Source organism: Aspergillus fijiensis (assembly GCF_003184825.1).
Source record: "Aspergillus fijiensis CBS 313.89 unplaced genomic scaffold BO72scaffold_71, whole genome shotgun sequence".
Lineage (NCBI taxonomy): Eukaryota > Fungi > Ascomycota > Eurotiomycetes > Eurotiales > Aspergillaceae > Aspergillus > Aspergillus fijiensis.
In genome coordinates this window covers 16,233-31,247 of record NW_024469047.1, presented here as the reverse complement: position 1 = coordinate 31,247, position 15,015 = coordinate 16,233, and the positions used below count along the sequence as shown (strand labels likewise).

Genomic DNA, 15,015 nt, shown 5'->3' with positions numbered 1-15,015 from the left:
ATTGCGAGTATCAAGAGCGTGAAATTCTATGTGTACTATATCGGCGATTTTGAGGTCTCAGAGGTAAGGTGTATGGAACGTGTTCTCAATTCTCTTGGTGGTTGGTGGTTGGTGGAACTGACTGAATTATCAACATGGGAAGCAGCCTGGTAACCGCGTTGCATCACGTGGCCGGATTACTTCAGCTATGCCGACATACTACCCTTGCTCAAGATATACTCCTAAAGCTGAAGAAGGCAAAACACTTCAAAGGAAGATCCGGCTGGTTCGCCAGATGAAAGCCAGGCTTGGATTGATCTATCTATATGAATATGTGGTCAAGAAACGTAGACATGATTCAGACACTCCGATTACATCAAAGCAGCTTGTTCGCTCGCCGAAAGATCAGAATCTCGACACAGCAACCGCGACAGCCTGCGTATCACTGTGGCTGATGCTAACACTGACTTGCTTGACACCAGCCTGCTCGGCAACTTCAGCAGCAACACCATGAAGCTAGCAACATGTTAGCGTCAGACGCGAAGATGACAGGTTGGAAGTGGAACTTACTTGGACAACAGGCGCACCAGTTGAATCAGTGACGATCTCAATTTCCTTCAGCGGAGAGCCGGCGCCCTTGCTGCTAACGCCCAGAGACTTGAAGACCGCCTCTTTGGCACTCCACCGACCAGCAAACGATGCACGGGGAGATGGTGCCTTCAGGCAATACTCTCGCTCGCTAGCAGTGAAGTTTCGCTCGATGAAGGTTTCATTTTCGATGTTGAACCCCTCAATGTTCTCAACGTCGACACCTACCTTCGAGTCCTCGGCGGCGTTAGCTTTCGCAAGAGACTCAATCATCGATCTTGTACTTTCAGTTCCCTTGTCACTAGCCTTCGGAGGGACTGCAGGGAACTTGAGTTCTGATGTTTTCTTGTCAACCGCGACGCGGTAATCGGGGTTGAGGAAGACCTTGCTCTGTTGAGCATCTTCATAGGGAGCTTTGTCTTTGGCAACGAAAATGCTGTTGTTGATGAGACCGTTGTGGAAGTAACGGTAGGCCTTCTTTTGTCTGGCCTCAACCTTGGCCTTGTAAGTCTGGAACTGTGCCCGGTCCAGAGTTGCGTACAGGTACTTGGGGTGGATTCCAATGACCTGGGCACCCTTCTGACCGAAACCGAACGATGTGACTGAGAAAGCGTTGATACCATCAGTCTGGATGCTACGGCTGGGATAAACAATGTAATCGAACTTCTCCATGACCTTGTCCACGTTATCAGCATTACGGTTCCCTGGAACCAAGCCACTGTCAAGAACCTGCAAGCAGCCGTTGAACATCCAAGCACCGGCAGCGCCCTTGGGATGTCCGGTGAGATACTTCTGGAAGATACCCAGCAGCGCATTGCCCTTCTTGCGTCCCAGATGCTTCATTTGCTGGCAAATGACATCAGATTCGTTCTTGTCGTTGGCCACGGTAGAGGTACCGTGGAAGGATGCAACACCAATGTCGTCGACAGTAAGGCCCCAGGTAGCAAGGGCGCCGCGGAGAGGGGCGATACGGGGGTCTTGCTTCCAGAAGTTGTTGCCAAGACTAAACTGGGCATCCTTCTCCTGTCGGACAGCTTCTCGCTCAATGTGCCGAGCCCGCTCCTGCAGATAGTCCGACTCATCGAATGGCTCAGAGCTCTGGGACTTCATGGCCTCCACCTCCTCCTGGAGGAAAAGCAGCTCTGATTCTTGCCACTCCTTGATTTGCTTCTTACGCAGGTCAAGCTGGCGCTGGCGGTATTTGATATCCAACAACGGCGACGGGAACTTGCCAGGGTTCTCTCGTGCGGTGGTGAGGACACCCTGACCGGGGGCGGGGACGGATCGTCCAATCTTGTCCGTGGCGGTCGTTGTCAAGGCAATAATACCGTAGATGGGTACGCCCATGTCCAAAGCCAGCTGGGCGCTCATAATGAGTTGCATACCACAACCCTGTGACTCCATGAAACCCGCACGCGTGGTGGTAGTGGGGCGCGACATCTCCTGTGGGGTACGACCGTGGGAAAATTCATCTTCCGCATTGCTGGTGGCCTTCATGTTTGCAAACTCATATGATCCTTCTTCCTGGAAGTCGTCGAATCCACCAACAAAGCAGACGCGAGCTTTGCCTTCCACAATCGTCTCATAACCGATATCAACAGATTCAACTGCCGTGGCACAGGCACCAACAGGGGTCTTGATCGGTCCAGTAGAGGACAGCAGAAGCATATTGACCCAAGCGCTCATAGTATTGATGAAGGATTCCTGCAGGATATCCTTTTGGAGGGGCTTGTCCAGGTAGCGGTCTTTGTACATGCCTCGTAAGGCGTGGGTGCCTCCGATACCGGAACCAATGCAGTTACCGACCTCAGACAGGTGAACATACTTGTAGAATTCGTAAGGGTCGGTGACACCAGCAGAGAGCATTGCTTCCGCAGTACAGACAAGAACAAACAATGTGACTGGATCAACCTGTTCGATGATGTCGTCTGGGATACCGTAGCGCTTGGCGTCCCAGCCAGTGGGAATCTGGCCAGCAACGAGACGATCGAACTGGAGGGCCTTGGGAATAAGCAATGTAGCCCCCTTCTTGAGGCGCACAGTGTACTCTCCCGATTCGGGCAGTTCAAAGATTTCAACTTTGTCACCATGCTCGCGCTTGAATTCTTCGGCAGTTTCCTTGGATGCCTCGAAGGGGTCAAGATCTTCCTGGATGACAATTTCTTGGAGAAGTTGCTTCTTCTTGGGATCATATCCCTTGAACAGCTCAGGCTCGATCAATCGAATGCCCGAATGCTCCAGAATGTGCTTCTCATATTTGGGCTTGACGTCCTTGTCGTCCACAGGCTCGCCAGACTTAGCGTCAACCCATCCTGAATAGGCTTTGCCCTTGAGAGGACCATTATGGTGTTTGATTAAACCCATGATCCAGGCCATCTCGACGCAGCCCTCAAGGGAAAACTTGCCGTACGCCTCCATCTCCCAGCGGGTACGGGAGTTACCCCAGGGGCCGACCTCTGAAAACCCAGTGACAACAACCACCTTCTCAAGGTTGACCATACCCTTGAGGTTCTCATTGAGGGGCTGAACATCCTTCTCCCAGTCAGGAAGTTGCGGGAACTGGAATTTGATATTGGCACGGGGCTCGGCGACCACTCTTTTGTAAAGGACCTCGCTGTCTTCTCCGTTGACAACCTTATTCTCGATGGCGGTTTCCTTGATGACTGCTTGGCGGACATCACTGGTCTCCATGATGTCAGTGCGGAGCCTCGTCATGAGGTCCTTGAGATCGGGGATGAACTGAAGACCGCCGTTGAGATCAGCCCAGACAGGATCAAGCTGGCATAGGTTGACAATAGCGGGTGCCATGAGACCAAGAAGGTTGAAGGCCATCTCTTGCTGTGAGAAGGTGCGGACACCGAGCTTTTCAACGCCCTCAGCAACCATGTTGTTACCGCTCATCAATCCTGTGCCGCGCGTCCAGCCAATAACAGCACCGCAGATGGTCAAATAGTTGCTCCAGTTCTCCGAGTACCAGCGATTAAAGAGAGTCTCCAGAGCCAGCTTGGACTCCGAGTACAGTCCATCATTTCCGAAAGTGCCGTGATTGGGAGACAAAGGAAGGATGACTTGTGCTGGGCGGGTTTCAAAGCCATTGGTTTGTTTCTGTGTCTTAATGCTACCAAGAAGTCGGAGCAGGTTTGTGAGCATGATGCGGTGGGCCAACTCAGACTTTGAGTCGATCGAGTCGATCTCCCGACCATTTTCCGGGATGGCAGCAAATGGGACAACGAAATCCAGATCCCAGCCAAGACCCTTCTTAATGTCGTAAATATAGTCGACCAGTGCTTCGACATCTTGTTTGCTACCTTGGTTGAAGGGCACAACGACGAGTTGAGAGCCACGAGCGCCATAGCGGGCGTACATGGCCTGATAATATTCAGTGACCTCACGGGAGAATCGACTCGTTGTGACAATCACCTTAGCACCACCGCTGATCAAGCCCTGCAGCACCTCAGCACCGATGGAACCGGCACCAGCTCCAGTCATGAGAACATTCTTGCCTTGGAATGTAAGACCAGATCGAGCTGCTGACTCCAGAACGTCGAGGTAAACACCGGTGAGCTTCTTGTTATAATCCCAGCCGTGTTCGTTCTTTTTCTTCAGGTGCAAGAAAGGGATGGTCTCAATCTTGCCCGACCGAGGGCTACCATTGCGCTTGACACTGTTTCTGCCAGACTTCTTTCCGTTGCTGTTCTCCTGTGGAATGATCTGATTCTCATTCATGCTCAGGGCGCGGATAACCTCTTTATAGAGAGCGTTGAACTGCAGCTGTGAAGACTTGGAGAGGCGGTGCTGCCTGCGGATCAACTTATAGACACTGCGTAGGTCATCTTGCACTTTGGCGCGGTTGCTGTACTCCGAGATGGGACCGCCTTCAGCCATCTGCTTAACATAGTGCTCTAGTTTGCGGGCGCTGGCGCGAGGGACTTCCTTGTAACCAACCTTTCCTCGGGCATCGACAGTGGTTTGAGGTCCGGTAGGAACAGCAACGTCCTTGTAGACAGGAGCAGCGTCAAGAACCTCCTTGCAATTTTCAATAAGTTGCTCACCAAGCTCCTTTGCAAGCTGATACGTTTCACCCCTATCAGTGGGGCAGTTGTCGATATGATACTGCATGAAGTCTAGAAGGAGAGGATTCGACCGATTCATGATACGGATGCAACGGCTCACAATCTCCCTATCAACAACCTTGAGCCTTCCAAAGATGATGTCGTAGTACATGCTCAAAGCATCTTGGCGAGCCCAGTTCCAGGAGGAGTCGTAGACACGGGCCTTGAGAGGATCGAACGCTGGCTCAATGCCAGAGGCATAGAAGTCGCCATGCTCGGCTTGCCAAAGGTCTAGCTGCGCTTGCAGCGTCTTCTGAGTCTCTTGGGAGTTGATGAACGCCTTTTGACCAGCGCGCAGATCCATTTTCAAGTAGCGAGCAATGAGTTCCAACTGCTGCTTGAACAGGGCGCGTTGATCCTTCGTCAGGGCATCGATAGCGGCGGGATCCATGAGCATACCGCCGGCGCCGGCGCCGCCATCACCTCCAGTTGTGGGAGCAGACAGACTTATGCCAGCACTGGCAGCATACTTATTAGTCACATCGTCAAGATAACCCTTGGCATCGGGTTCCGAACCGATACGAGACGCCGGCTCCATTGTAAGCGCAAGGAGGAGCACACCGTCCTGCCTGCCAGAACCCAGACCCCATCTCGTCTCCAAGTATTTGCGAACGGCAGTGATATTGAATCCACCAGGCATCTTCGACGATACCAAGCGGGCAATGAGAGAAGAGGATTGTTTACCCAATTGACCATTGAATGTGGCCTGCATGGATGCACCTAACTCATCCAAGGGGGTATCCTCCGGCTTTTCAGGCGTAGAGCCAAACTCCTTGCCCAGATCTCCGAGAATTTCATTTTGTAGTGTGGATTTACCTATTTGCACCAGATTAGTATGAGTTGAAAGCATTGCTCAGGTAATTCGTGCTGGTACCCACCTCCGACAAGATCTTTGATGGCCTTGCTCAAAGGCACATCGGACAGGCTCTTCTTAAGCTTCTGCGCCACCAATGTCCTGAGGACATCCACTGCTGTGACAGGAGCATCCTCAATTGCTGCGGCAGGTCCAGCACTAGGCGGAGCAGCGGCTGCCACAGGAGCAGCAGCAACAGCGGCCTGCGCAGCCGGGGGCGGAGTCCCAGCAGCGGGCTCTGAAGGAGTGTCTGCCTCCTCTTCCACAGGGTCGACATCGTAATAAATCTCCTTCGCATCCTTGTTATAACAAAGTATTTGGCGTTGCACGGAGGTAGCGGCGTCGTATGCTTCATATTTCGAGGCAAGAGTCCGTTTTGCCATACCACCCAGTGTATCCGCGGGGCCAATTTCAACAATCCGTTCTGTCCGCTTCTCTGCAAGTATGACATCTTGCGTTTCGATCCATCTCACTGGCGAGGCAAACTGGTAGGCCAGCAGCTCAACCAGCAGGGTGTGGGCCAATTCTTGCTCAATTTCAGGACGCATATTGTTGATGGAAATGTAAGGATATGCCCACGTAGAGATGGGGTATGGAGAAGGTCAACTTCAAGCGGTTGAACCAGGATAGGAATTGGTTTCAGTCTCTGCCTCAATTGGTTGGGGAGAAGTGGCGGCCAGGCAAAGGATCAACACCAGAAGAAAGTTGAAGAAAAGTGTAGGTCGGATTTGGGGCAACGGAAGGAAGATGAATATCATTAAAGTGATAATATAGGTTGGTTCAATCCTAACTAGAGATATGAACAGGTCAGTCTAAATGGTGTCAATGCAAATCGTACTCTAATTGAACCTTCAAATGTTTTTATCTCTTTCTTGTGTTCTTGCGCCACTCAAGTGCTTTAGCAGGCAACCAAGCGGGTGCGGGAAAGGGAAGCTGGATAGGAAAATGAAAATTGATCCACGGCAGTTCCGGGTGGGAATAAGAAATACTCACCCCCAGTTCAGGACCACTATCAGTGGGGGTAGAAGAGGGAGGGGGGGGGAGGAGAAGGGGGGGAGAAAGGATGGGATGAATTCGCCGACTGACCTCGATCCAGATATGTGCCAAAGAAAGTGGATGAGAATTGAAGCGATCAACAATAAAATTCCAGAGAAAATACACTAATACGATTGTAAAGAATATTATTTGAACGCCTGGGAGTTAGGATGGGAGGAGAGAGGGGGGGGGGTGACGGAAAGGTTGGCGATACTTAGTATGTAGCGACGACAACCGGAAGGGTACCAAAGTATTATTGTAGCTGAGAAATGGGAAGGGACTTTGAACTGAGTCCCCCCTTCCCCCCCCCCGCCCTTCTCTCTTACTTTCTTTTTTTGTTTTTTTGGGTGAGTGTTGGGGCGGAAGTTGACTTTCATACGGTACGGAAGCATTGCATGAATTCCAGCAGGCTTTCGGAGCCGAGAACAAGCATGGAAGACGAACATGCAAAAAAAAAGAAAAAAGAAAAAAAAAAAGGAAAGAACCAGCTTACAACGACAGTGTATGATTGGTCCACAATCATCATAGGAATTGCAATTGAGTCAGACCTGACAGGTTGAATTCGGCAGCATAGTAGGTACTTGGGTATATGATGCTACAATAACTACAGTGCTGTAGTACTAGGCAGTATACTAACTTAACTACTAGGTAACTACATTACTAAGTACTCAATAGATCTGTTGGTGAAGATTGGATGGTGATTGCTAAACCATCACTGCATCCATCAACCTTGTTGAATGGTCAGGAATGGTCAGACATGGTCAGGTATTGTCACCGCACCTTCAGGTCCAGCCCAACCATTTCAGAGTTTTGGGGAGGTGCGGCCACCCACCATACCGAATTCGGTCAGTTCCTATTCAACCAGCCTACGTCGGCGGATCTCTTCCTCCGCCCAGCCGGTTCAACAGTGTGCACAACCGCCCTATCTCGGCGCCGGGATTCAAAAATTATTACTAGTACCGCAAGGTGCTGAACCACTCTCGTGCTCTCTGATTGCCCATTCAAGGCTTCAATTCCATCCCACTCCCTTCTGTTTATTCTACCCTCTCCTTCTGCTCTTCCACTGTCCCCTCTCTCCCCCCCTCCCCTCTCTTTCCTCCCCTTCCCCCATATCGTAGTACCTTTTTCCCCATACCTCTCTTCCTCCTCCAACCTTCTCTTTCTTGTCTTTACTCTTCTACCTTCCTCCTCCTCCGGCGGCCGCCCCTCCTCTATCTATCCTGTACGACGGGACCGGCTGTGGTTCCCTTGAGTTGAGGTTTATTTCACAATTTCTGATAGGAATAGGTAGGTAACACACACACCCAAAGAAGAAAAGAAAGAAAGAAAGAAAGAAAGAAAACCAGACTATGTGCTCATACACACTTTTTCTCCTCTCATTCCATTGTCTGCTCTCACTTCATGGCACGAATTTTCATTTCCCGATATATATACTTATCGATAGCAGAACCTACGCACTTTTCCGTTTATTATTTTTCTTCCCCGACGCCTTCTTCAGCCTTTCGCTCATAGACTTTTAACGACACGAGAACTACAGGATGTATGGAACATCTACCGGCCCACAAACGGGCATTAATACCCCTCGCTCGTCACAGTCATTGAGGCCACTTATTCTGGCTCATGGCTCGCTTGAATTCTCTTTCCTCGTCCCGACGTCGCTTCACTTCCATGCATCGCAATTGAAGGATGGTTTCACAGCATCATTACCACAGCCGACAGATGAGCTTGCGCAAGACGATGAACCCTCCTCGGTCGCCGAACTGGTCGCAAGATACATTGACCATGTTGCACGGGAGGTGGAAGAGGGTGAAGACGATGCCCAGGGCACCTACTTAGAGGTTTTGAAATTGGCATTGAACGAATTTGAACGGGCTTTTATGCGCGGCAATGATGTGCACGCTGTTGCTGCTGGTCTTCCCGGCATCACCTCGAAGAAGGTGTTAGTCGTCAAGGCCTATTATGCCGGTAGAGCTGCCGCTGGGCGGCCTACCAAACCCTACGATTCGGCCCTCTTCCGAGCCGCGTCAGAGGAGAAGGCGAGCATCTATTCAGTGTTTGGGGGACAAGGTAACATCGAAGAATATTTCGATGAGTTAAGAGAGGTTTATACCACCTACCCCTCGTTCGTGGATGATCTGATCACATCCTCTGCCGAGTTGCTTCAATCCCTTTCGCGTGAGCCCGAGGCCAACAAGCTTTACCCTAAAGGACTGGACATCATCCAGTGGCTCCAGGACCCGGATTCTCAACCTGACACAGATTATCTTGTGTCCGCACCCGTCAGCTTGCCGTTGATTGGCTTGGTTCAGCTAGCACATTTCGTTGTCACCTGCAAGGTCCTCGGTAAAGCACCCGGTGAGGTCCTCGAAAGATTCAGTGGAACCACTGGCCACTCGCAGGGAGTGGTCACCGCAGCAGCAATCGCCTCCGCCACTTCCTGGGAAAGTTTCCAGCAGGCTTCTAAAAATGCATTGACCATGCTTTTCTGGATTGGTCTTCGCAGCCAGCAAGCCTATCCGCGTACATCTATTGCGCCCTCGGTTCTACAAGACTCGATTGAGAATGGAGAGGGTGCGCCCACTCCGATGCTGTCTATCCGAGATCTTCCAAGAGCAGCCGTGCAAGACCACATTGATATGACCAACCAGCATCTTCCCGAGGACCGCCATATTTCTATTTCCTTGATCAACAGCGCTCGCAACTTTGTTGTCACTGGACCTCCCTTGTCTTTGTATGGTCTTAATCTGCGCCTGCGCAAGGTCAAAGCGCCCACAGGTCTGGATCAGAACCGTGTTCCTTACACCCAACGCAAGGTCCGCTTCGTCAACCGATTTCTCCCTATCACCGCTCCTTTCCATAGTCAGTACCTGTACCCGGCCTATGACCGTATCCTGGAAGACCTGGAGGAGTTGGAGATATCCCCCGGATCACTCGCCATCCCCGTTTACGGCACTAAGACCGGTGATGACCTGCGCGAGACCAGTGAAGCCAACATCGTACCGGCGTTGGTTCGCATGATAACCCATGATGCTGTCAACTGGGAGCAAGCCACAGTCTTCCCTGGTGCCACACACATCGTTGACTTCGGACCCGGTGGCATCTCTGGCTTAGGTGTCCTGACCAACCGCAACAAGGATGGAACCGGTGTTCGTGTGGTACTTGCAGGAGCTATGGATGGCACCAACGCTGAAGTGGGATATAAGCCTGAGCTATTCGATCGTGACGAACACTCCGTTAAGTACGCCATTGATTGGGTCAAGGAGTACGGGCCACGTCTCGTAAAGAACGCGATGGGCCAGACTTTCGTGGACACCAAGATGAGCCGACTGCTAGGAATTCCGCCAGTCATGGTGGCCGGAATGACACCCACCACTGTTGCTTGGGATTTTGTTGCTGCTACAATGAACGCCGGTTACCATATCGAGCTTGCGGGTGGCGGTTACTACAATGCCAAGACCATGACTGATGCCGTGACAAAAATTGAAAAGGCCATCCCTCCCGGTCGTGGCATCACGATCAACTTGATTTACGTCAATCCTCGTGCTATGGCATGGCAGATACCCTTGGTCGGTAGGTTGAGGTCTGAAGGCGTGCCGATCGAGGGTCTGACTATTGGTGCCGGTGTTCCGTCCATTGAAGTGGCGAATGAATACATCGAGACTTTGGGGATCAAGCACATCGCATTCAAACCGGGTTCCGTTGATGCTATCCAACAGGTAATCAATATCGCCAAGGCTAACCCAAAGTTCCCTATCATTCTTCAGTGGACCGGAGGCCGTGGTGGTGGTCATCACTCATTCGAGGACTTCCATCAGCCGATTTTGCAGATGTACAGTCGTATCAGACGTCATGAGAATATTGTCCTTGTGGCAGGCAGCGGCTTTGGTGGCTCCGAGGATACCTACCCCTATCTTTCCGGCACCTGGTCATCTGGCTTCGGGTACCCGCCGATGCCTTTCGATGGCTGTTTGTTTGGCAGCCGCATGATGATCTCCAAAGAGGCTCATACATCGAAGAATGCCAAGAAGGCCATCGCTGATGCACCTGGCCTCGATGACAAAGATTGGGAGAAGACATACAAGGGAGCCGCAGGAGGCGTGGTTACTGTCCTGTCTGAAATGGGTGAGCCGATTCACAAGCTAGCCACTAGGGGTGTGTTGTTCTGGCACGAGATGGACCAGAAGATTTTCAAATTGGACAAGGCCAAGCGCGTCCCGGAGCTGAAGAAGCAGCGCAATTACATTATCAAGAAGCTGAACGATGATTTCCATAAGGTCTGGTTCGGCCGCAACGCTGCTGGCGAAACCGTTGACCTCGAAGACATGACCTACACTGAAGTCGTCCACCGCATGGTAGATCTCATGTATGTCAAGCATGAGTCAAGATGGATCGATGAGTCTCTGAAGAAGCTTACTGGCGACTTCATCCGCCGTGTTGAGGAACGCTTCACTACAAGTGAGGGCCAGCCATCTCTTCTTCAAAATTATTCTGAGCTGAATGCTCCCTATCCTAATATTGACAACATCCTGGCTGCCTACCCTGAGGCAGCCACTCAGTTGATCAACGCTCAGGACGTTCAGCATTTCTTACTACTCTGCCAGCGTCGGGGACAGAAGCCCGTTCCCTTTGTACCTTCCTTGGATGAGAATTTCGAGTACTGGTTCAAGAAAGACTCTCTCTGGCAGAGCGAGGATTTGGAGGCTGTTGTGGGGCAGGACGTCGGAAGGACATGTATCCTCCAGGGTCCCATGGCTGCCAAGTTCTCAACTATTATTGACGAGCCTGTCCGGGACATCTTGGACGGTATCCATCAGGGTCACGTGAAGAGCCTGATAGAGGATGTGTACAACGGAGACGAGACGCAAGTGCCTGTCATCGAGTACTTTGGGGGACTGTTCGACAGAACCGACGATGAGCAAGATATTGACGGCTTAACAATCGCGGAAGACGGTGACAAGATCACCTACCGCTTGTCATCTTCTCCCTCGGCGGACTTGCCTGGTTTGGATCGCTGGCTTCGTGTCCTTGCTGGCTCAGCGTATTCCTGGAGACATGCGTTGTTCTTGGCAGACGTGTTCGTTCAGGATCATCGTTTCGATGCCAATCCCTTGAAACGCATAGTCGCACCCGTCGCAGGCATGTACGTGGAAATCTCGTATCCAAATGACCCATCCAAGACGAGTATTATCGTGCGGGAGCCTTACCAATCCGGCAAACTGGTCAAAACGGTCGAGGTAAAGATGAACGACAACAATCAAATTAGCCTTACTCTTTTTGAGGGTAGGACCGCGGAGGCTGCTGTCGTTCCCTTAACATTTCTCTTCACGTATCACCCTGAGGCAGGGTACGCACCCATCAGGGAGGTCATGGAAGGCCGCAACGATCGCATCAAGGAGTTCTATTATCGTGTCTGGTTTGGCAACAAGGATGTTCCTTTTGATACACCGACGACTGCCACTTTCAACGGTGGACGTGAGACAATCACGTCGCAAGCTGTAGCTGACTTTGTTCATGCTGTTGGCAACACTGGTGAGGCTTTCGTGGACCGACCTGGCAAAGAGGTGTTCGCCCCCATGGATTTTGCCATCGTTGCCGGTTGGAAGGCCATCACCAAACCTATCTTCCCTCGTACCATCGATGGTGACCTATTGAAGCTGGTTCATTTATCCAATGGATTCAAAATGGTTCCTGGGGCTCAGCCATTGAAGGTCGGGGACGTCCTGGATACTTCGGCTCAAATCAATTCGGTCATCAACCAAGACTCCGGCAAGATGGTCGAGGTCTGTGGCACTATTCTCAGAGATGGCAAGCCGATCATGCATGTTACCAGTCAGTTCCTGTACCGTGGTGCCTACCTGGACTTTGAGAACACCTTCCAACGCAAGGACGAGGTGCCTATGCAGGTTCACCTTGCATCAAGCCGAGATGTAGCCATTCTCCGCTCGAAAGAGTGGTTCCGCATGGATGAAAGTGATGTCGAACTGCTGGGCCAGACCTTGACTTTCCGCCTTCAGAGTTTGATTCGCTTCAAGAACAAGACCGTCTTCAGCAACGTTCAGACTGTAGGTCAGGTGCTGCTGGAATTGCCGACGAAGGAGGTCATCCAGGTAGCTTCTGTGGATTATGAGGCAGGTACATCTCATGGAAATCCTGTGATTGATTACCTCCAGCGCAATGGTACTTCCATCGAGCAGCCAGTTTACTTTGAGAACCCAATCCCCCTTAGCGGAAAGACTCCGCTGGTTTTGCGTGCTCCTGCGTCCAACGAGACCTATGCTCGTGTCTCGGGCGACTACAACCCCATTCATGTGTCCCGGGTTTTCTCCAGCTATGCCAAATTACCAGGCACCATCACCCATGGTATGTACACAAGTGCTGCCGTTCGCAGCTACGTTGAAACATGGGCCGCAGAGAACAACATTGGGCGCGTGAGAGGTTTCCATGTCTCGCTAGTGGGCATGGTCCTACCCAACGACATCATCACTGTCAAGTTGCAGCATGTCGGCATGATTGCCGGTCGCAAGATCATCAAGGTTGAGGCTAGTAACAAAGAGACCGAAGAGAAGGTCCTTCTTGGCGAGGCCGAGGTGGAGCAGCCTGTCACCTCCTACGTGTTCACCGGACAAGGATCCCAGGAGCAGGGAATGGGTATGGAACTCTATGCCAGTAGCCCAGTTGCAAGAGAGGTCTGGGATCGCGCAGATCGTCACTTCATCGAGAATTACGGTCTGTCAATCATCGATATTGTCAAGAACAATCCCAAGGAACTCACAGTTTACTTCGGAGGCCCCCGGGGTAAAGCGATCCGTCAGAATTATATGTCAATGACCTTTGAAACTGTCAACGCGGACGGGTCCATCAAGTCGGAGAAGATCTTCAAGGAAATCGACGAAGAGACTACATCTTATACTTACCGCTCACCGTCAGGGCTTCTCTCTGCGACCCAATTCACACAGCCTGCCCTTACATTGATGGAAAAGGCAAGCTTTGAAGACATGCGTTCGAAGGGGCTTGTCCAAAGAGACAGCAGCTTTGCTGGTCACTCTCTTGGTGAATACTCGGCCCTGGCAGCACTCGCTGATGTCATGCCCATTGAAAGCTTGGTTTCAGTTGTCTTCTATCGTGGATTGACAATGCAGGTGGCTGTGGAAAGAGACGAGCAAGGTCGCTCAAACTACTCGATGTGTGCCGTTAACCCGAGCCGCATCTCGAAGACCTTCAATGAACAAGCCCTTCAGTATGTCGTAGAAAATATCTCAGAGCAAACTGGTTGGCTTCTGGAGATTGTCAATTACAATGTTGCCAATATGCAATATGTTGCTGCTGGTGATGTAAGTGTCTCCCCGTCTGATCGTCGATAGCTCGACATTGCTGACCTCATGACTAGCTACGGGCGCTTGACTGTCTCACGAATCTACTCAACTACCTTAAGGCCCAAAACATTGACATTCCCGCTCTTATGCAAAGCATGTCCTTGGAGGACGTCAAGTCGCATCTCGTCAAGATGATTGACGAGTGTGTGAAGCAAACAGAGTCCAAGCCTAGGCCCATCTCGCTTGAGCGCGGCTTCGCCACCATTCCCTTGAGAGGTATCGACGTACCATTCCACAGCACCTTCCTTCGGTCTGGTGTCAAGCCTTTCCGATCATTCCTGCTCAAGAAAATCAACAAGACCACCATTGATCCCAGTAAGCTGGTCGGAAAATACATTCCCAACGTTACAGCAAGGCCATTTGAGATCACAAAGGAATATTTCGAGGACGTTTACCGTCTCACAAACTCGCCCAGAATCGCTCACATCTTGGCCAACTGGGACAAATACGAGGAGGGAAATGAGAGCGCGGGTCGAAGCTAGAGATTTAGAACGTTATAGTACATAGGCTTTATTCTTGTCATCCATTCTAATCCAGCTTATATTTTCCTGTTCCTGAATGAGTGGGCATGTCTTCTTGATTAGACTTACATATTGGTGGATCATTTGCCAGCTATGTCTGCATCAGTTGCCAGTGCTGAGAGATCATTAAAGGTGCCAGATGTCCAGGAAGCTATTTCATAGAGATGTGCTATTGACGCCTCGTGTTTTTGTCGGCGTTCGTGAGCAATCTAGCCACATGATCCAATGCAGTTACCAGGCTGCTTCACATGTTAATATCTCAGACAATTCAACTATTAAGAACCACCAGGGGATTAAGAAATCGCTCTATGTTGCGCGCCTGAGTGCCTCAAATCGCTTACAATTTTCCTATTGCTATCTCACTGAGCCGGTGGGTAAGGTAGTAACCGATAATCACTTCAATCTTATTGACCATTACACAAGATCAGGGTACTATAATTCCTAAGAGCCTCTAGGCAAAGGACCGTTGTCACTTAGAAGAACTCTTCAGTGGTAATACCTTGAGCCCCACAAAAACCCCAAGAATTGTTATGTTAAGAGTTCTCTGTCTATAG

General features: G+C 50.9%; 2 protein-coding genes across 2 annotated transcripts; one reads left to right on the top strand and one right to left on the bottom strand.

Annotated features, from left to right (window-relative positions):
- Positions 1-384: 384 nt before the first annotated feature.
- On the bottom strand, positions 385-6,080 carry BO72DRAFT_388967 (trifunctional fatty acid synthase subunit FAS2; the record flags this gene model as incomplete). The annotated part of the gene is made up of 3 exons (XM_040941745.1): positions 385-495; positions 550-5,495; positions 5,558-6,080. 3 exons carry the CDS (start codon positions 6,078-6,080, stop codon positions 385-387), a joined length of 5,580 nt encoding a protein of 1,859 aa, XP_040796637.1.
- Positions 6,081-7,722: 1,642 nt separating this feature from the next.
- BO72DRAFT_452464 (tetrafunctional fatty acid synthase subunit FAS1) lies at positions 7,723-14,737 on the top strand. Its single transcript, XM_040945726.1, has 3 exons — positions 7,723-7,854; positions 8,015-13,898; positions 13,955-14,737. Exons 2-3 carry the CDS (start codon positions 8,106-8,108, stop codon positions 14,420-14,422), a joined length of 6,261 nt encoding a protein of 2,086 aa, XP_040796636.1. The 5' UTR covers positions 7,723-7,854; positions 8,015-8,105; the 3' UTR covers positions 14,423-14,737.
- The last annotated feature ends 278 nt before the right edge of the window (positions 14,738-15,015 follow it).

What these genes read in the sequence shown, in the direction of transcription:
- BO72DRAFT_452464 (XM_040945726.1), top strand. Translation starts at nt 8,106, where the DNA reads ATGTATGGAACATCTACCGGCCCACAAACGGGCATTAATACCCCTCGC. An exon ending in AATATGTTGCTGCTGGTGAT is followed by an intron (nt 13,899 to 13,954) that starts GTAAGTGTCTCC and finishes CCTCATGACTAG; the next exon opens with CTACGGGCGCTTGACTGTCT.